This window comes from Acomys russatus, chromosome 7 (genome assembly GCF_903995435.1).
Source record: "Acomys russatus chromosome 7, mAcoRus1.1, whole genome shotgun sequence".
Taxonomy (NCBI): domain Eukaryota; kingdom Metazoa; phylum Chordata; class Mammalia; order Rodentia; family Muridae; genus Acomys; species Acomys russatus.
The window spans coordinates 42,184,489-42,206,563 of NC_067143.1; the positions used below are offsets into that span (position 1 = coordinate 42,184,489).

The window sequence follows — 22,075 nt, forward strand, 5'->3', positions numbered from 1 at the left end:
CTATTATTCTATGCTTATCTTTAATCCTCCAATAATGACTTTGTTAGATCTTCTATTATGCTACGTATTATTTTCTGATCTTAAATCAGAATGCTCTCTGGACCAGAGACAATTAACATTTGTCCTTGTGTCCCATGTGCCCAGTATCATGTCTACCACAAACCGTAAGGCACGAAACTGTGCAGGCTGAAGGTAATAATTAACCTTCAGTGTGTGAGATCAAGATATCACTACTCACTCTGTGGCCCAGTTGATGGTGTCGCTTAGATAAAAAGCATTTCCTGTAACTTTCAGCCTTGTTCCAAAGACAAGCTTACACTCACTGTTCACTGTCAGCTACAAAGGTCACAAGGAAAGGGGCCTCTATTAGGTGGGGATGGGCACACGCCCATCCACCCCCTTTGTAACATCCCACCTCAGAGGGAAATGGAGTCCAAACAGGATGGGCTGTCCAGGGTACAGGAAATAAGCTATGGTGCTCCAGTGAGCTTAAATAATCAAACTGTTCCTCAAGAGAGAAAGCACAACCAACAATGGGGTGTGAGTGACCCACCACTGACACTTGCCCTGTCTGTAGTCACCCTGTCTCCCACTTCAAGCATGCTGCACAGACCTTGAGCATTGTCCCCCTTCCTCCCCTCCAACCTCTCCATCCCTGATTCACACTCTGTAGGTACCTGGCCTAGAAAGCCCCCAGAGGATGCATAGATCAATTTCCTATACTTTCTAGACTATTTCTCCTGCATTCTGCTGCTGACTGTAAAGAAAGTGCTGGTGGGCTTTAAAAATGGCTTCTTGTGGGTTTTTCAGAGGACAGGCTGCCTTCTAGCCAAAAATGCTTGGAATGGTGGTTTTCTGTCAACAGCCAGTCTTTGTTACAGAGTTGACAGTGCAGGTCCCTCCTCCTGAGCCCGCTGCAGAGGTTTGCCGAATGCAATTGACCCTGTTTTAATTAAGTCTTCCTTTTGTGTTGGACTTGGTGCCAAGAAGTCTAAATGAATGCTGTGGATTTCAATGGGTTTTTGTTGTTCTGGGCTGTCATTTATTTCCAGTTCTATTTTAGGACCTGTCTAAGGGTCACTCCTTCAAGATAAGGGTTAAGAGACTTTTTCTCAAAATAAATAAATAAATAACATTCTCTAGAGTGAACATTATCTTTGTTTTGCTTTCCCTCCAATGTAATTGAATTCTCAAAGTCAAGAACATTTTTCTGCCTCCTGATGGAAACCAGACACAATGATGTAATTGACAGGTCTCTGTTGGATGGGGGAAAACTTCACCTGCACTTACCCTCAGGAAACGCTAACAGACATTGAGTTTGTTGTAGCATAGCTGGTAGAGTGCTTACCCAGCTTCTGTGCAGCCCTTGTTTCTTCTCCAGCATCATATACGCTGGAGCTTGAGGGTTACATCTACAATCCCGGCACACAGGGGGTAAACATAGGAGGACCATGAAATCAAGGGCATCCTTGACTATACAGCAAGTTCACTCAATGCCATCCCAGCTACATGAGCCCACTTTGGCTCTGCCCATGCTAGCCCAGGGAATTTCATCAACACTTCCAGTGAACCTGACTTCTGACACCAAACAATTATCACTCTTGGCCTTAATCAGAGAAACCTCTCCTCCATTTCATGAGCTGTGATGAAGGCAGACACCTAACTTCACAAGGTGCTGAACATAAGTCATAGCTGACCATTCAGCCCTGAACAAGGTACCCACATCACCACTCCGAGGCTCTGAGAACATTGTGCTACAAGAGCCAGAAGACAGGGAAACAATCTGAGAAATGCCATCTTCGGAGCACGTAGCCACTGCAATGAGGAACTCTCAACAGCTGTTAGATGATGGCAGTAGAGTGGGCCCATTAACAGCCAAACAAGATGGAGAAGAAAGACTCTGCATGGCCTACTGTCATGGCTGAACTACCTCCTTCTGATAGAGTCAAGAAAAAGGAACTCATGGCCTTCAGTTGTGTACCTGCTGGTGACCCCACTGGGCTCTAATGGGTAGCTATCTGATGATCAAACAGATCCCCCTGATTAAGCCAAGAGAATCACACAATAAACCAAAAGCCCCTATTCTGGCAAAGGGATGGATTGGGGAAGTGAGTCTTGACAAAGGTTTGAGAGAGATAAGAGAGGGTACGGAAAGAAAGTAACCAGAACGTGTCATAAACATGTATTAAATTATCAGAAAACTAAGTTGATAAAAAATAAAAGTAAAAGAAAATGAAAATAAGAATGAAAAAATTAAATTTTAAATGGTGAAACATATAGGAAAAGTATGTGATGACCACTACTCAAGGCGACCATACAAAAATCAGAGAGTCGGCCTCTTCAAGTCCTAGGTTCTTCTGGAGCAAGCACAGGTGGAGTGGCTTGAACCAACAAGGATGAATTCTGTCACTCACACAATTCTGAAGTCAAGGTCATGTTCTCTCTGGGCAATGAAGGAAAAACTTGCCCTCTGACCTTCCAGGCCTCTGCTAGCAAACCTTTGCATCCATCCCATGGCTTATTAACATGGAGCCTAGTCTCATACTCCATCTCTACAAATCCAGTCTTCTCTCTGTGTGGCACTGCCTTGCCTTCTTACAAGGCCAGCACCCTTCTAAATAAGGTCCCCACCTGATGACATCACCTTAACTGACTATTCCACAAAGACACCATCTCTTTAGAAAGGTCACAGGTGCAGAGGGTTAGGATTTTAACATTTAAGTCAGGGTCACACAATCCACATGGCGTGGTGTAGGCCTTCACAGAAAACATCTTGAGATAGTATGTGCTCAGTGTATACTGAGAGTACAGGCCCAGATTCATCTCGTTTCGGCACTGCATCCTGTACCACTCATCATCCCTAAGGCATATACTGTGTAGAAAACCTGCTGTGTGCATGGCACCAGGCCAGGCCACAGGTTTATAGCTATGAATAAAACAGATGTAACCCAAGCCTCATTAAACAACAAACAGTCTAGTCGAATGAGATATACATTTGAAATATAATTTCCTAAACATCGTTTACTCCCATAGCATATTCCACTAATGCAGTCTTCTTCCATGGCTGCCATGGACTTCTAGCTGAGGAGAAGAAAATGAGAGCTCCTCAGAAAGCGGTGGCCCTCACTTCTGCTTTCGCCAAGTTTTGTTTTATATATGTGACATCCCTGGAAAAAAAGTTGCTGAGCATCGGGCTTTGTGGTACACAAGGATTCTGCAACCTTGACCTGTCTGTTACTCACCATCATCCCACAAAGAAGCTGGGGTCCCCATTTTGCTGACCAGAAAACTATGACCCAGAAAGCTGAAGTGTTTTGTCCCAATGCAGACACCTAAAGGAACCACCTTCCTGCTATCTAAAAGACCTGCATTTGAATCTCCTCTGGGCTTTCACATCACTGTCTTGTGAAGATGCCCATAGGATGATAGGACTGGCCACTGAGAGCACAGCCTGTGCTCAGGGTACATCAATACAGGGCCTGTTGGGTCCCTGGATCAGAGGTACTCACAAAAGTTTCCTGCATGAACGAATGGATGGTGTCCTTTTGTGTCTTATGCTTCCTTTCAAGTTGCCTATGGTCCCATTCTCACAAAATTAGCCCTTACAGGGCTAGTAGGAAACCTTTAGCCCCAACTGTGTGTATCACCCAACAGCCTTTTATTTTGTCCCCAGTGAGTGACCCATATAATGAGAGATTTTTCTGCTTGCCACATTGTATTTATGACTACCTTCCCCCCACCCCTCTCTCTCTCACGCACACACAAAGACACTGCAACTACCAATCATGGCTTGGGACAGACAGACTATCATTCTACCAAAAATGCTAATTTATAATCGGATTCTAGCATTTACCAGGCAAATAGTATGAGCCTTATGCCTCCAGGATGCTGTGCCAACATTCGAACCCAGAAGAGCTAACCCATGAGCTGTGCTGCTAGGCACTGGGCTGTCAGCAACAGGAAGAGCTGCCATTCATTGAGTTACACCAGGCACTGTACCCAACTTTATAGAAGTAACACACTATTTAAACGTGCACTGCCTTATTTAACCATTATAGCCAAGGTACGAAACAGATGGGGCTGCTTCTTCCATTGTATACGTGTAGATCAGAAGGCCAAAGAACAGAAGCGGAACTTGTGCACAGCCATGTTGCCAGGGACTGGCGGCAGCAGGCTTTGAGTCTAGGTGCTGTGGCTGCAGAGCAGGCACATTAGGCCCTACTCTATGCCGTTGTCCCTCTGGCGGTCCTCTCAGATGTCAGTTCTCAGACATCAGTTAAGCCATGGGCAGCCTCATCACTTGTTGGTGCTATTTTAAATCCTCACTCCAGGCACAGTGCCTACAGAACAATTGAGTTCTCAGGGTGGAGCTCGGCAGGCCTGAAGAGGGGGCTTCCCAAGACGCGAGGTACTCTTTCTGAGGTCACTGAGGAGGAATGCTAACGCATGACTACAGCCGTCAGTTAATAAACATCTTATGGAAGTGGATGGGAACCATCCCGTGCCCAGTTACTGCTGGAAACTTTGATTTCCCCTGAGTGAAAAGTGGCTAGAACTGAAAATTGTTTACTGCGAGCATTTCATAGGCGCTTTCCTTCTGAGCTGGACATGGTGAAGATCTCCCCTGCCCCACTGCTGCCTGCCATGCGGCTCCGGAACTGACCTAACTGTAACAGTGAAGGAATGAGAAAATGAAAGCCATGAGGATGCAGGAAAACTTGGATGGTGAATCCACAGCACCCCGGAAGCTCAGCAGGTTTGTTATATGAAGTTGAACAGAGAGGCAGAGCTGTTGCGTATGGCTGAATAAGGAGGCAGGTTTAGCTAATCTCTGCAGAAGCCTTCTCTAAGGGAACAGTCTTTTTACCTGTAGCCACCAGAGAAAGCTACAGTGGACATTTCTGCACACACCATCCACAGTCCCACTAAGACCCAAGGACGCTTTGCCATGCCTCTGAACTTCACTTGGGGAAGGCTTTGCCACATCCCAGGCAGCTGAGGCACTGGGGGTCCTTAACATGACCCTGCCCATGTCAGTAATACCAAGTCATTCAGAACCTCACTATTTCTTTACATCCCTCAAGAATCTTGTTGGGGTCCATCTTACACCTATCAGAGTGGCTAAGACCAAATACTCAAGTGACAGCACATGCTGGTTAAGATACAGAGAAAGGGGAACACTTCTCCATTGCTGGTGGAAGTGCAAACTTGTACAACAACTTTAGAAATCAATCTGGCACTTTCTTAGAATATTGGTCTACCTCAAGACCCAACTATACCACTCCTGCGCATATACCAAAAAAGATGCTCCAACATACAACAAGGATATTTGCTCAACTATGTTCACAGTAGCTTTATTCATAAGAGCCAGAAACTGGAAACAACCCAGACGTCGCTCAACAACAACAACAAAAATGGATAAAGAAACTGTGGTACATCTATGCAATGGAATACTACTCAGCTATCAAAAGCAAGGACATCACGAAATTTTCAGGCAAATGGATGGCTCTGGAAAACATCATCCCGAATGAAGTAACTCAGACCCAGAAGGACATGCTCACTTATATATACTCACTGGTAAGCAGATATTAGCCATATAATACATGATGATCATATTACAATTTGCACTAGAGAGTATGCTTGATTCTCATTCAGAGAATAGACATTGGAAGCTGTTGAAGAGAGGGAACAGGATGAGAGCCTACCACAGTTGTCCTCTGAATGACTCCACCAGCAGGGATCAAAGCAGAAGCTGAGTCACACAGCCAAACTTTGGGAAGAAGGCAGGGAATCTTATGGAAGAATGGGGGGATAGGAGGACCCAGAGGGGACAGGAGCTCCACAAGAAGACCAATAAAGCCAACAAATACGGGTCCAGGGGCCTATGGAAACTGATGCACCAAAGGACCATGCGTAGAGAGGACCTAGCCCTCCTGCTCAGATGTAGCCAATAGCCAGTCCGCCATAGGGGTCCCCTAATAAGGGGAGCAGAGACTGTCTCTGCCATGGAATCTGCTGCCTGCCCTTTGATCACTTCCTTCTGCCAGTGTGGCCTTGCCAGGCCCCAGAGGAAGAGGATGCAGGTAGTCCCAATGCTACATGGTAGTCTGGGATCAGTTGGTAGGGGATAAGGGCTCCCCCATCTCTGAGTACTAGGGTACGGGCATAGTGGAGAAGAGGAAGGGAGGGTAGGACTGGGAAGAAATGAGGAAGGAGATTCTGATTGAGATGTAAAGTGAATAAATTTTAAAATATAAATTTAAAATTAAAAAAAAGAAAGAAAGAAAGAAAGAATCCTGATGGGGAACCAACAATCCTTTTATTATCATGATCCCTTGCCAACAAGAGTCAGAGGGGAAAAGAAAAACTCAAAACTCATATCCAGAACAATGCTTTCCTATAGTTTATATGTACTTTGTTAAAGCTCTTAATAAAATTTCAATTTTAAAGAAAGAGGGCAAACAAATCTTCTAACATTTCATCAGGTCAGAAGTTTGAGCACCCCTGACACCCTCTCCTTCTTATTGCCAACACAAAAGGTCTGCTTTTAGTGCAGCAGATAACTGTAGTAATCACACTTCACCTGTGTTTGCAAGTAGCCACACACTGATTCCTTTAGCTCTAAACCAGAGCATGGATGATACCCCTTCACACATGTGCTCCCCACCCCCTGTAAGCATCCTACTGGTCCTCTATCAGGGCTGAGGGTCCTGAGAAGGAATGTTGAGAGTCATTTCCAAAACAAAGCCAAGAGCCAGAAATGTGTCATGGTCATTATTGTGAGTTAAGTGATTTCCCTAGGGCCACTTAGTGAGACATCAGTGAGTCTGGGGCCTCACCTCTTCATCCTAGTTTGAAGAAACTGGCCTCCTTGTTAATGTAGCAGAGAAACACTAACCTGTCTGCCCTTCATAATTCTTGGCTAGGTGTGAGCCCTTCCACAAAAGACAGGATAACAAGAGAAAGATGGAACGTGACAAGTATAGCCTAAGGAGTGGTTAGAACTTCAAGCTAAAACACTGTTTTAGATAAAACAAAAGAAAAAAATGGGTATGGGGGGGGGGGGCGAGGTCCTAAAGGAAAGAGATTATGAAATGTCCACAGGTGAGGTAAACAAATGAGGTAAGCAAAGGTTAGTCAGCAAAATTTGTTGTTCAGATAAGAGCCCTCTTGCTTTTACAGAAAAGAGATGCATTGGCAAAAATACAGAAATTGTTAAGTAAATGTAAATGTTTCTTTACAAAAGAAAAACTTGACCCTGGTGTAGCACACCCCACTCCCTATAATGCCAGTGCTCAGGAGGCAGAGGTAGGTGATTCTCTGTGAGTTCAAGGCTGCCTAGTGGCTCCCTTTTTCAGATAGATAGATAGATGATAGAAGATAGACAGATAGATGATAGATAGATGATAGAAGATAGACAGACGGATAGATAGATAGATAGATAGATAGATAGATAGATAGATAGATAGATAGAAAGAAATGTATGCCCTCATTCTGGGTCTGTCCATGTAAAACACAGCTCTCAACACTAACACACACTTTATTCTGGAGCCACATATGAATGACTATGGCCCAGGAACATGGGTTCACATTTCCTCAAATACCATATTCCAACATAGTAACAGTTTCAGGAAATTTTTATAGTCACGGAACAAAGGGAAGTTATAAAAGTCATATAAATCAAGGCATTCTTCAAATACATTAGGGGAAACATCAGGAAGGCAGGTTGTAGCACAGGGGGAAAAAAAGTTTAATCTGTCACAGGTTTCAGATGTTATCTAATATCATTCTTTGCTTTTCGTGGAATAAGAGCTCTGTTACTACATTCCAAAAGTATTTACCTGAAGAAAAAAAAAAAATCAAAGGATGTTAGGTCAGACCCAGAGCTAAAGCTAGCAGAAGATAACCTGGCAGCACTCCAACCCTCCGTAATCAGTTTTAATCAGCCTTGTAGAACACAGGTGTGGCTTTTCTTTTCTTTTCTTTTCTTTTCTTTCTTTCTTTCTTTTTTTAACTGAAAACTTCAGTTCACAATGAAACAGCTCAAAATAGTCTCTAGGTGAGAGAAGCATATTTCCGGGTCTGGATGGGAGATTCTCTAAGAGGGAGAGGCATATTTCAGGGAGGAGGTTCTAGCACCTGTCACCTGGAAGCCATCGGACTTTATGAGTAAGTTAATTCAGGAGCTCACACTGCCCCCCCTTCAAAATTAGAAGCCTATACCGCAAATATTCAGCATGTTTCTTTTCCCTGGCCCATCCACCATCCTCCGTGCATTTACTAGCACTATCTAGCACCACCCATAGCTCACAGGATCCCTTCAGGGCAGACACACAAATTGCCTTTGTGCCAACTCTCATCTAATTTTATCCAGCAATTTTCTCCTTTATCACTTGAACATCGCCATCACCTGTTGGTTCACGTCTCCATTGGTTCAGAGATAATCTACCAGCACGTCCTATGAAGTAAGCAGGAGGATACCGTGCTGGACAAGATCAAAAATAGATGCAGACCTTGCCTTTGTGGCGCTTACATTCTAATGAGGGAAAGTGAGCCCAAGAGCCACACAGTAAATATGTCTGTGCATGTAAGGACATGTGACATGAAGCTCAAAACAAGAGCCTTCTACCCTGATTTGGAAATTATCAGAATAATAATGAGAATGAGTTACCTGCATGAAGAGTGAGAAAGCACGGGGCTATTGGGGAGGAGGAAAAGCATGGCCACTGTGAGGTGGGAGGCAGGCGCATGGCAACAGAGTCTTGAAAGGAACCCAGTGCAGCTGACAACTAGAGAATAAAAGGAATGAGGCTTTGTTTTATCTTGTCTTTGAGTCGCGGCGCTGAAAGGCCAGATCATAAATTCCGTCCCAGGCAGGTTAAGTTTGAGTGCCTTTGACATGTGGCAGGCAGGCAGTTAACACAGAGGTCTAGAGCAACCCCTTTAAAGTCTGTGATGATTTTTTTGTCCCTTCTGGATATATTTGCTAATGACTGGAGACATTTGCTGTTGGTGGTGGTGGTGGTGGTGGTGTCACAGCTGAGTATAAGGTGCTACTGGTATATATGGTAGAGATGAGGGGTGTTGCCAAAAACCCTGCAAGGCTCAGGGCAACCTCACCCACGCAGCAAAGAATTCTCTAACCCAAAATGTCAATAGTACCCAAAATGAGAAATTCTAGTCTTCAGACATGTGAAAGTCAGTCTCCATATGCCTCTGGCATGGATAAGATCACATAGAAGACTGGATACAGGATACAGGAAGTATTTGAGGAATGTTATCACAAACATGGCTGGCTGACCAGCATTAAAAAAAAAAAAAAAAAAAAAAAAAAGGCAGTCAGAGAAGGAGGAAAATTCAAAGAAAGGTAACTCATAGAAGCTAACATGTGGGGTGGGGGTGGCGGATAATAAATGTATCAGGTTCTATCAAGAAGCCAGAGGAGGGACTAGAGAAACAGCTAGGCCACTAAGAGGACTTGCTGCTTTTGGAGAAAGCTAGAGTTCAATTCTCAGCAGCTTTATCAGACAGCTCACAAACTGCCTGTAACTCGGACTCGAGAGAATCCAGCGCCCTCTTCTGGCCTCCAGAGGAACTGCACACACATGGAGCCCATGCACACAAAACACAAAACACATATAATAAAAACAAATCCCACGCCTTTGATCCCAGCACTCAGGAGGCAGAGACAGGCAGATCTCTGTGAGTTCGAGGACAGCCTGCTCTACAAAGTAAGTCCAGGACAACCAGGACTACAAGAGAAACCCTGTCTCCAAAACAACAAAAACAACAACAAAAAAAACCCTTCTTTTTAATAGAGAAACCAGAGGGCATGAGGGATGAAAAGTGTTCATTGCATTCAAAGAGGGGAAGACCAATGGAAGTTTGGTAATACGATGCTGATAAAAGACACACGCTACTGTGTGTGAAGAATTAGTGAGAGGAACAAAATGGAGTCAGCTTCTGCAAGCAAATTGGATTTTTTACTTTGGCTTGTTTTGGTTTGGTTTTAGGCTTGCTTAGTTAATTTGTTGTTTGTTTGTTTGTTTGTTTTAGTGATAGGAGAGAAGAGAAAGAACAGTCTCATTAAGGGATTAACATTTTGGATACTTTGTGGGGGTCTGAGAGAGAGGTCAGTGAGAAAACGCATTTTCCGTGCAAATGTGACGACCTGAGTTCAATACCTAGCACCTAACATTAAAAACAAAAACAAAAACAAAAACAGAGGGCAGCAACAACCAGCTGCCATCCTAGCACTATGGAGGCAGAGACAGGGGTAGCTCTGGGGCTTACTGGTCACACAGTCTAGGCAAACACTGTCTCAAAAAATAAGGTGGAAATTTTATTATTTTAATCTCTGACTTTCACAGTCATGTATGATACTTACTTTGTTTCAGAAATTCAAATATAAATGAAATCAGCAGGTCATCCTAACAGATATCACCTGTACCCTGACTTCTATGAATGCTGGATTGTATTTTGTTTCTCTAACAAGTGTGTTGTTGTTGTTGTTGTATGAGAGTCCATTAAACTGGACTCAAGTTCTAAGATCCATTTGCCCAAATTAGAAAGAACTGGGGTCCCTGCACAGTTCTTTGGGCTTCTTGCTGCAACTGATTTTGTCAGTGCCCCTGTGTATCGATGGCCAGCCATGGCCGAGCATTTTTGACCCAGACTTGAGAGTCCCTCCCCTTTAGATTCCTTCACTTCCCAGTTGCTCTTTCTAACCCCGTTCCTGTTCTCAGGCACCTCAACCTGTATCTGTTGCCCCAGCTGCTTGAAGACTTAACTGCACTCAGGCAAAACCCGGCACAGCTGCACATGCCAAAGAAAAGTTTCAACTTTCAAAGGCAGATGCTCCTCCAGTTCCTGCCACCATCCGGCCCAGCTCTACTGCCATAAACCAAAACCACATATTCCATAGCATAACAGTAATAACAAATTACTTATAAATGAGTGGTTTTCTAACAATTGCCTGTTGAAAGGTTATTCTGTGTCACTACCAGAAGCCAGGAGTCTTGTTTCTAGGATGATAAAGACTTGAGTAGATATAGTTTAGGGGTTATCTTCTAGAGTGAGGAAGAGAGAGAAGGGATCCCCCAAACCCCACATTTCTCTCATCTGTCATCCTAAAGCAGAAGATTCATATCTGCACCTTTTAGGTTTAAACATTAAACATTCTATATCAGGTAATAAGCTATTAAATATAGTATGTTCTACCGTCTTACATTTGCGGCCTTGCCCTCTTAGTAGACTGGAAGGCCAAGCTTGAATTTGGTATCATTGAAGCCCTGTGCACACGATAAGTGCCCACCCCCTCTTCGGGTCCCCAGCTGCATCTCCCATTTCAGAGGCCTGGTGCATATGTGTCTGTACTTCCCAGCCCATGTGTCCACATTCTGGCCACGGCCATGTGGTCTGTGCTCTGGAGCGAGTACCTGGAGAGCAGACCCACATGGTTGTTAAGGCAACTGTAGGCTGGCGGGTGAGGGGAGTCTGGTACCAGATCTAGAAAGAAAAGAGAAGATGTAGTCAGTCACTAGAGAAGATGGATCCAGGAAGGCATGCGCTTGACCCGATGCTTTCCTGGTCCTATGGAAGGAAGTAATTGAAGGAAAGATACCCGAACCCTCTAGAGCTTTGAACAAAAATCTATCTTCCTTGGGTGTAGGGCAAAACTCAGCAATGCAATTGATGCCAGAACTCATGGTCTTTGTTCTGGTTTTGCACTGACTGTCTGGTTTCTCTATGTGTGTGTACGTGTTTATTTTTCCTAGTGGGCTGTTTATCACCATTCATGACAAGGGCCACCTTGCAACAATGCTGAACTCTTGGCCAGAGGACAATATAAAGGTATGATCCTGTTTTCATTGCTATTGCCCTGCAACGTGAGGAGTCATTGCCATCTGCATCAATGTTATCTCTACCTATGAATGAGCCATTATGACACAGGGTAGGATATTCTCCCTTCTTCCAGACCCCAATCACAGACCTACCTGTATAGCCACCCACAAATTTGCACTAGCTGCATATCTAGGTAAAATTGTTCTTAAATACTGTTAGTGTAAAGAAATGTCCAGCATGCGCTGAGTACCTGCTGAACGCACTGTGCCAGTGTCCTTGTGGATGTGGGCAGAAATCGAGCACAGACCTCTTTGAAGTAACAAATATTTCATAATGAAAACTGGGCAGTAACATAACAGACTATCCAGGAGGAATATCTTCTGAGCTAAGTGAGCCACACAGAAAGAGCTGTGGGTGGTCCCAGAGGTAGGACTTTAGTCTCAGAGAACTCTGGGGTGGCTTCATGGGGAAATGACAATGGAACTGAGCCTGAGATTGAGGGTTATGAGGATATAGGTGAGGACATTCTGCATGAAGAGAAAAGTTCATGGTGAGCAAACTTGGGTAGCTGTGTCCCAGGTGGCACAATGGAGGGAGTATATGTGCAAAGTGACAAAATTAACCTGCCACTGGTTCCCAGACATCATGGCTCTTCAAAACATTTAGGGAGACAAAGAAGAGATTATAATATGGAACTCCAACTGTATGGAGGAGTTTGAGGGATCTGGCACCTGAGGCAATTATCATTTCTGGAAGCAACATGAGTGAAGCTGATGGCTCCTTAATGAGGAAATTTCCAGCCCGGGAGTGAGAAGGTACTGGATCTAAACACTGTGTAGCTAGGGAGCCCACACTTCACCTCACCTTAGCTCCCCTGGGATGCCATGAATCTCTACTGTTTTATCTGCAGGGTCCCTCTCCCTCTGCCCCTGCTAGTTCCCTGAGCACCTTGTTCCTCACCAAAGGATACCAAATAGAGCTTCTTCCTACCAGCTTCTAATGGTTTTCTACCCTCATCAGGCTCTCTTCAGGAATGTGAGCACTCAGAACAAGAGTAGAAAAGGTTACGACCTTGGCTGTCTGCATCCAGGTCTGAGCTGCAGCCAAGGGTCAGTGCTGGCTCCAGTTAGTGGTTCATCCTCCATCTCCATCCGGGTGTGACTTTGCCCTGTGTGTCTCCGCCTGGACTCCAGTTTTGTGTGTAAAGCCTTGGCCTTGAAAGTTTTGGCCACTGTCCCAGGGAAACATGTTTCCAGGGTGTGTCCCGGGTGGAACTATAATAAACTATTGAGGACGTTAAGGGAAGCCAGCTCACTTATTGGGCTAACTTTAGGCTAACCTGAGTGGGCACAATGCTGAAGCCCTGCACACTCATCTTTTCCACATGCTCGGGCCGCTCAACCACAGAGAAACCTTGTGCGTGGTACCCCTTAGCAGATGCTTGCCGGGGCGAATAAACTCAGTCAACAGATACATGAAGCATCTTCCATGTACCAGCCACTGTGCCAGGAATACAGACAACACATACAGTACCTTCAGGCAAATTATGAGCAATCAGAGCAACTAAAGGAAATTCCTCTTCCTCAACTGGAATTAAAAAAGAACCCTTTCTTCTAGGCCAGCACAGGCATCAAACCTTAGGTTTCAGTTGTTTTCTTATAATGTACAATTATTATCAAGTCATCCCATAAGAATTCCAAAGTGAAAAAGAAAGGAGCTTTGTCTCCAGATTCTTTGTGCCGCGATTGAAAACCCAGAATGTAAATTCAAAGTAGAGTCATGGGAGTAAGTAGCTATTGACTTTAATAAACATATTCTGAGACCCTTCTAAATATTGAATGCCAGAAACGTGGTGACAGTGATTAAAGGAACAGAAACATAGCTTTAAAGTCTCTCTAGAGGAAGAGTGTTTCAAGTAGGCTCCAAAACAGACATCCAGACACCAGGAAAGGATGTAAGGCATGTGAGTTGATCTAGGCTGGTGAGTGACATCTCTCAGTTGCATTTGGCCACCCTTAAGTAAGCATGCCCTCTGACAAAGCTCCCTGAAGCCCCATAATAAAGATGTGAAGGACCAAATTCAATGGGCTCACACTCTGCTTAGATGGGTATACCTGGCAGCAAGGACAGAATACTATGCCTCTGCAGCCAAAGACAGCAACTTACAGGGCAAGATGCAGACAAGACAAGCTGCCCAGCCTGCCCGGCCATGAGGCTCCAAAGAGGACAGGTAAATGCCTGGGACAGCATTCACCCTTTATTCCTGTCTCACTTTAAAGAGTGTCTGGCTTGGTGGGGAGGCCTGATGGCACTCAAAGAAAGAATAAGCAGGCTACCAAGATGAGACTTGATAGCCTATGAGCATATAGTGGGGGAGGAGGACCCCCTTGGTCATAGACCTAGGGGAGGGGAATAGGGTGAAAGTGGGAGGGAGGGAAGAATGGGAGCATACAAGTGATGGGATAACAATTGAGTTGTAATTGGAATACATTAATAAAAAAATAAAAAGAGTGTCTGGTGACCACCTGCAGCTATGCAGGATCAAGGGCAGCCAGGGCAACAGAGGCTCTTCTGGGAATCAGAGGCCACAAATGGGTAGTCACATGCCTTGTCCCCAGATACGCTTGGTTTAGCCTTTGGTGGCTGTTAAAATTTTTGAATTTTTATAGGCGGTATTTTTAAATCATATTTCATTTAAAATAATAAATATAAAAGCACTTGAATTTTTGGCTTCTCTAGAAGCACTCTGAACATAGCCTGTGTCACGTTGCATAAACAAACTAATAGGAACTGACTGGGCTACCCCACCCCATACTCTACCCTGGCCCACTCAACAGCCTTTCTCCGAAGGTTCCCTCCCCTGTGACCCAAGGTACTCTTTTGGAAGTTCAGAATGTTCCAAGCTGCAGTGTTTCTTGTTCCCTAAAAAAGCTTGATATGCTGGGGTGGGTTGGTGCAGGGGGAGGGGGGTTCCTTTCTGAGGAGTAGGGGAGAGAAGCTAGGAAGAAGAGAGGGAGGGTGGGCCTGGGAAGAGAGGAAGGAGGGGCCTACAATCAAGATATAAAGTGAATAAATAAAAAGTTTAAAGGACAAAAAACTATAAAATCTAAACATTAAAAAAGAGGGGGACAAAGATCTCCCCATTCTCATAGGAACTCCCCTCTCATCACCCCTTCAGAGCTCACATGGGGACGTCTTCACAGGTCACTGAGATCAAATCTTGGCAAGTATTCCTTCTGAAACCCCTAAGCTGGGCCCAGAAGGAAAGATGAACAGGAGGAGGGGCCATTGCTCAGAAGAGCATGCAAGGGTCAAGTGGACATTGCTGAGAGGAGCATGCGTGACGCTCACAGAGTCACCCACAGGGACAGTGCTGCGTTCTCCAAGGGACATCTTGCTGCTATGCTCCTTCTCCTCCCGTGGCTGATTCAGAGAGGCAGTTTCTTGGAGCCTGGGAAGTCTTTGGATCCTAGTGTTGCCGGCTGTTTGGCTAGGGAAGAGAAGAGAACTGATTTCCGAGGAGCTTCTGAATCAGTGTGCAAGATTTAAAAAATAACTTTCTGTGGTGTCCTAGCCAGAAAGCCAGGAAACAGAAGTGCAGGAGAAGATGACTATGAGGATCCTAGGGCTCAGATCCAGGATTATGAAGCTTTGTGGCCTTTCTTCTTCCAGAAAGACGTCACCCAGAGCTGTCCAGGATAAATCATACAAAGAAGTGAGAATTGCTGTCCTACCTTCTTCCTAGAGTATGCATTGTCTACAGCAGGAGAAAGGCTCCACTGAGAACTTTTCTCCCTGTCAGCTCCCTGGAGTCCTAAATATCTCTCCCAGCCTAGTACCAACACTTCTGAGGAGAGAGGCCTCTGGATGGTGGGGCCAAAGCAGCAACCTCCATCACTGAGCCCCAGTGGCAAAGGTGTTAAAATTGCTAAGACCTGGTGTCTACCTATCATGCACAGGCCCAAAATGTAGAACACATCGTCTCTGTCAGCATCAGAGAATGGACTTCTAAAAAAATTTTCTGAGACAGAAATTACCTTGTTAGGAAGGGCTCTTGGGTCAACATCTCTGCATGGGAAGGTGGCAGGATAGAGCAGAGGGCTGTAGTGAGGTCTATGGAAGACTCAACAAAACCTATGAGGCAGGTTGGGAGTTGGGATGGCTGTTGTAGGAGAGGGGCAGGCTTTTGGATTCCTGGGCTGTAGGCTGATCTTGGGAAGAGGTATAGCTTCTGGGCAAGGAGGCTCAGATAGAGAAAATTCTCCAGATAGGCTGATGGCTAAGAGCGGAAGTAGCAAAACAACTCCTTCCTTCCTGAATAAGGAACAACCTTGGGCAGACATTACTAGCCCCACTTCATGCAGGATTACACAAGTGGTTCGCACAGACTGACTTGATTCCCTTGACAGCCATGGGGCTTCTTGTTATCTCTGCCTTAGAGACTAGGAATCTGAGAGGCTAGGTTCTTTGCAAGTGAGTAGTGGAAGCAAGCTTTGAAATTAAGGAATGGACGTTATTTATGTTCTCTATGGAGAAGGAAAGAGAGAAGGAGGATCATGAGAGGGAAGGGTAAAACAAAAGGAAGAAGAAAGAGTGGTTTGAAAACATTTGCAGGCAGCCCATGATCATAGCTATAAATCTAAAACAGCCCAAGAGCAAACGAGGCCTTACAATCTCCCAGCCAGTCTTTGGTTAGTGAAACTCAGGGATGTACCCAATAAATCAGAAAAGTCATGCATTTGAGGAAGGCGAGCAAGAAGGAAAACAGCATACCATCCTTCAAACCTCCCCATTTGTCTAAGAAACGAAGGATGCTATGACTTCTTCAAGAACCAAATAAGGAAATTGGATCTCCGTCATTCCAGAAATCGTTGCTGGCTTTTCAAACCCAAAGACACTGCCCAGACTTTTCTCCGGGCCCTTGGCAACCCAGAGAACTAGTTAAGTGGTTCCCAGCACTAATTCCGTTGCTATCAGAAGTAATGAGAGGCAATATCTTCTCTCTGAACTTAACTATACTGGCTTTGACCCCTGGCTAGCCGAGAAGCCACTTTATGCACTGTTGGAACTATAGTTTGCCTGACTAATTGAGTATATGTCACACTGCAGGCCTCAGAGCCAACATCTAAGGAATAATAACCCACTATTGCCCCTAAAAAATCTTACAGCTATTATGAAAGACATAGAAACATGACTAGAATATTTGTGTTTATACAATGAAAAGAACGATGGCTACTTTGGGCAAGGAAAAATGCTCTGGGAATTCAAAGGAAAAGAATGAGAAACTCAGAAGGGAGGTTTCCTGGAGACAAGTGAATTTTGAATTGTTCCTTGAACCACACAAAAATAGTAGAATTCCAATCAAGGAAATTAAAGAGTTGGTGGCTAAAATGCCACATAGAGAGGGAAGTGTGAATCCCATTCTAAACTGGAAATATTTTAGTTAGGATGGAGTATGGAAAAGACAGAAGAATATAAAAGACAGAGTGGACCAACAGTACATAGAAAATTAAAGTCAAGATAAGATGATGTCTGATCTTTGTCTTGTAAGGGTGTAAGAAACTGATACACTCAGATGTGGTCTGTAAAAATAAAATAGGATGGAGAGACTTCAAGAGTGAAAAGAACAGTCAGAAAATCACAAGAGTGGTTTGTGACAGATTGTCTGGTCAAAGGCAACAGAAATGATATGAAGATGCCAGACGGATGGAGCAGGCAGGATCAACAGAACTTGAGAGCCATCTGGGCACACTTGACGGGGCACAAAGAAAAATTATAGACAAGTGGGTGGTCTTTCACTTGGAAGATATGGGGAAACAAGAGCAAAGGTGAACTGGACCAGCAGTTCTTCCTGAGTTCATCCTTGGACTCTGAGGGTGAGACCACTGATGAGAAGAGAAAGTGTCAAAAGCTAGGGTCAGGAGGACTGTGCGCAGTTGATGACCCAAGCTAGGAAGTTTATTAATCACAGCTTTTTTTTTATCCCTCAATCAAGGACGCAGAAGACAAATTAATAAAGTTCATCAGACAGCAGAATTATGGGTACCACAAAGTCACTCTAGTTCCTCCATGCTGGCACAAGCAGAGCTCCTCACAACTCTGTGTCTGGGACATTTGGCCACAGCTTTACAGAGAAATTGTCCAGCTCCACGCCTTGGCCTTGGGGGCCTCCAAGCCCTGGAGCCAGTCCATTGCTGGCCATGCCAAGTATGACCCTGATAGGAAACAAAATCCCAGAGCTCCTTGTTCCATGTGTAGGACCCCAAAGGGCCTTTAGCCCTCCCTAGCCCATGACCGGAAGACAGCAAAGTAAAAAGATTCAAAAGAGAAAAGGATGTAAGAATCCATTTGGATAGGAAGTGACAGGATTTGAAAGGAATATGAGACATACAAATGGCAGTCCCCAACAGTGGCATTTTATGTGAGTCTCAGTACCCAGCAGGTTCTTAATAAGTGTTTGCAGAAGGTAAGAAGGTGACAGGGAGTGTGTGTATTAGGTATAACAAATGCTAACGGTTTCTAGGGAACACAAACTCCATTTATTCAGCTGAAGAAGGACAAGAAAAAAAATCCTCCAGAAAAAAAGATGAATATAAAGTCTGAGAGAAAGATGCATTTCTCAGAGTGAAGAGACTAGTAGCAAGAGGCTGCAGTTACATAGAGAGGCACAGAAATGGTAACTTTGAGAAGATATTTTAAACAAAATAAAGACTTGGGGGCAATTAAAAATCAATGAAGGTCTTTGTCTTAGCTAGAGTTCCTGCCTTTGTGATAAAACATCATGATCAAAAGCAACTTGTGGAAGAAGGTGTTTATTTCATCAAATAACTTATAATCCAATACCAAAAGAAAAGGGGACAGAACTCAAGACAGGAACCTGGAGACAGGAATTGAAGCTGAAGGCATGTGGGATCACTGATTATTGCCTTGTTCCCTCATGGCATGTTCACCTTGCTTTCTTATAACACCTAGGACTACCATCCCAAGCATGGCCCCACCCACAATGGGCTGAGCTCTCCTACATCAATCAGCCATCAAGAGCATGTACTACACACTTGCCTGCAGGCAAATCTTGTGGAGGAATTTTTCTCAATTAAGAGTCCCCTCTTCCAAAATGACATTAACTCCCGTCAAGCTGAAATAAAACTAGGCAGCACAGTCTTTGATCCTGGAAATGGCATGATAAAGATAAACTTTGCAGACAATGAACTTGACACTGGCTAGCAGGAGGGACTAAAAGACATAAGCGGAGTCAAGCAGTTTGAGAAGTTTTTGTGCCAAGTCAACCATTTGCACAGTGGAACTAAAATTTGATGATAGATGGTGAGGCATTCACTTTGGAAGAATGGAACATACAGTGGGATTCCCTGAAACATTCCCAGTCTGGGAGACAGCACTGATGGCCTCGTCATCATCGTAGGGTTGGAGGAATAATGCATTAGAGTAGTTGGCTGCTTGGGTTTAATTGTGTGCTGTTTGCTGCTGTTAAGTGATTTTTCCTGAGGAGACATGAATAAACATTCACCCCAGATAGGATACTAACAACAGACCAAAGAAACGATCCCACCTAAGTATACCTTAGTGAACCAGTGAGTTTACTGGGGAGTATGGTTCAGAGGCTACTTACTAGGTAACTCCTAGGCAGCTGCATCACTGAAAATCCCAGCTCAATATGGAGATAACTCACAAAAACTGCAACCCTGGAGCTCCCTGCTCAACCTGCTGGCAACTGACCATTCAAAGAGTTTCTTCCTCAGCAAGAGTTGCAGCTTATATAATCTTGTGGATTCTGTAACTTTCAGGAACTTCCTGTAAGCTTAGAGTCCCTGAGCCCTGTGTGTTGTGTTTACTTCTTAGTAGCCTATCCCTCTTCTCCACAGGAAGAAATGTTTTAATTCAGAGCAAATAGGTATACAACAACTTCTTTCTAAAAAGAGAGAGAAAAAAAAGTATGTGTGTGTGTGTGTGTGTGTGTGTGTGTGTGTGTGTGTGTGTGTGTGTGTGTATCCTACAGAATGGGAGCCTGAATCAGTGAGCTTTGATTTGGACAGATAGTAGCGAAATGTGGAGTCTGGAGCTCCAGAGGATGCATGACGCACAGGCTGTAGCTGGAAATGCTGCCAGGACAAGGTCAGAGACAGGTACAAAGACTGGGTGCTAAGGCGGGGTGGGACTTGCTGAGAGCGTGCTTGCTTTATCCCAGTGAGACTGAGTGGCAGAAACACCCCTAAACCAGAAACCTAAAGTCTGACTGGGGGGAGGGGTGTCCAGCACTTGCCAAGGTGACCTTTACAAGTCATAGAGACTTCTAAGGTAACTAACATAGAACCATCATCCCAGTTACTACGACTTGGCTGATATATGACACGTATATGTAGACCTCCTGGAAGCCTTTGAGCTTCCTCTTGCTCACTTGTGTGTGGAATTAACAGCCTTAGACATTCCTGTGTGCAGACCATGATTGAGAGAGGGAGTGTGGGAGAGTGGTTGTGACCACCCACCACAAAAGCTATAGAGCGATTGAGAGGGAATTAGCACAATTTTCATGGATCTCCTGCACGCTCCAGATCTCACTTCCTGAGGCTGAGGAGTGTTTGTAAGAATCTTTGCACTTTCTCTACAAAAAGGCAAAAGTTGCCTCTGTGTGTGTGTGTGTGTGTGTGTGTGTGTGTGTGTGTGACCCCTGGAGAGGTAAAGAAGTGGGAAGACACCTTTCTACATTGAACCACAAGCTCTTCCAGGGCAAGGATAGGTCTTCTCCTCTTTATCCTAGCATTTTCCCTCCATAGACAAACTAACTCTTTATACACCCATGGGTACTGTGGGGTCACATCTGTAGGTTAGAGCTAGTCTTCAACCCTGGTTAAGAGCCAGGTTCCAACAGATGGATGAGATGTCTGTGGGCTTAACCCTTGCAGAAACAACAGGAGCCCATGACAGTGAGCTCGTACAGTGACATAGAAATAGCAACTTCCACAGTCATAGGGGAGGGGAGTAAGGGGAAAATGGGAGGGAGGGAAGAATGGGAGGATACAGGGGATGGGATAACCATTGAGATGTAATGTGAATAAATTAATAAAATGTATTTTAAAAAAAGAAATAGCAACTTCACTGTCACCCCAAGGGATCGCCCTTGGCCTGATGCTCACAACCCTTCACTGACTTCTACCTCGTTTCCCGTTCGGCCAGTTATATAATTGGCACCTCCTTGCTTCTCACACACAGTCCACAAGCATCTTAACTTTCTTTCCTTTGAAAGGTGTTTCATTCTACCTGCACCCAGACAACTGTTTCCCGTTCAATGTCTGGTGTGTATATCCCCCATCTACAAAACCTACCAGAGCGGGTCACCCTACAGGAATATCTCAATCTCTATTGTCCCTGCGTTGTTCTATTGCATTCAGGCCTCTGTCTGAAAGCTATAACTGTTAGTAATTATGTCCCACTCTTATTTTTGTCCACACATATTTAATTTCATATAAAAGCAAAGCTAGAGTTCCTTCCAGCAGGATATGTCTGACTAACAAACAGGTGCTTCAAAGATATTTATTAAGTGAATGAATAAATGAACATCCATCGTGATCGTATAGTCATAGCTGTCATCACCGTGAGCCCCATCAGCATCTCTCAATAGATAAAGGCAATTTTTTAAAATTTTTATTTAAGTAATTTATTCAGATTCCATCTCAATTGTTATCCCCTCACTTGTATCTTCCCATTCCCCCTCCCTCCCTCTTTCACCCTATTCCCTCCCCTAGGTCTGTGACAGAAGGGGACCTCCTCCCCCACTATAAGACCACAGCCTATCAGGTCTCTTCCTGATAGTCTGCTTATTCTTCCTCTGAGTGTCACCAGATCTCCCCAGCAAGGGGAAGGGATCAAATAGGGGGCACCAGAGTTCATGTCCAAGTCAGTCCCTGCTCTCTGCACAGTTGTGGAGAATATGGTGTTCATTGGCTAGATCTGGATAGGGGTTCTAGGTTTACTGCATGCATTATCCTTTGTTGATACAGTATTTTGAGTCCCCTGAAAATCTTCACTTAGCCAGAGATTGAGACAGATACTAGGGCTTCCTATTGGGACACTAGCTGAGAAAGGTAAAGAAGAATGGGGAAATAGAAGGATCCAGAGGGTCCTAGAATCCTACAAGAAGACCATTAAGGCTGGCGGATCTGGACACAGGAAGGTAAATTTTGAACCAGAACCGTTTAGTACATAATTGACCCTTGGC

At 44.5% G+C, this 22,075-nt stretch overlaps 1 protein-coding gene across 1 annotated transcript in view; it reads left to right on the top strand.

Moving 5' to 3' along the window:
* Positions 1–22,075, top strand: part of Me3 (malic enzyme 3) — a 174,367-nt gene that overhangs the window by 100,632 nt on the left and 51,660 nt on the right. The window contains exon 4 of the mRNA XM_051148890.1: positions 11,778–11,853. Coding sequence (XP_051004847.1) covers positions 11,778–11,853 — 76 coding nt within the window. The remainder of the gene's footprint in view (positions 1–11,777; positions 11,854–22,075) is intronic.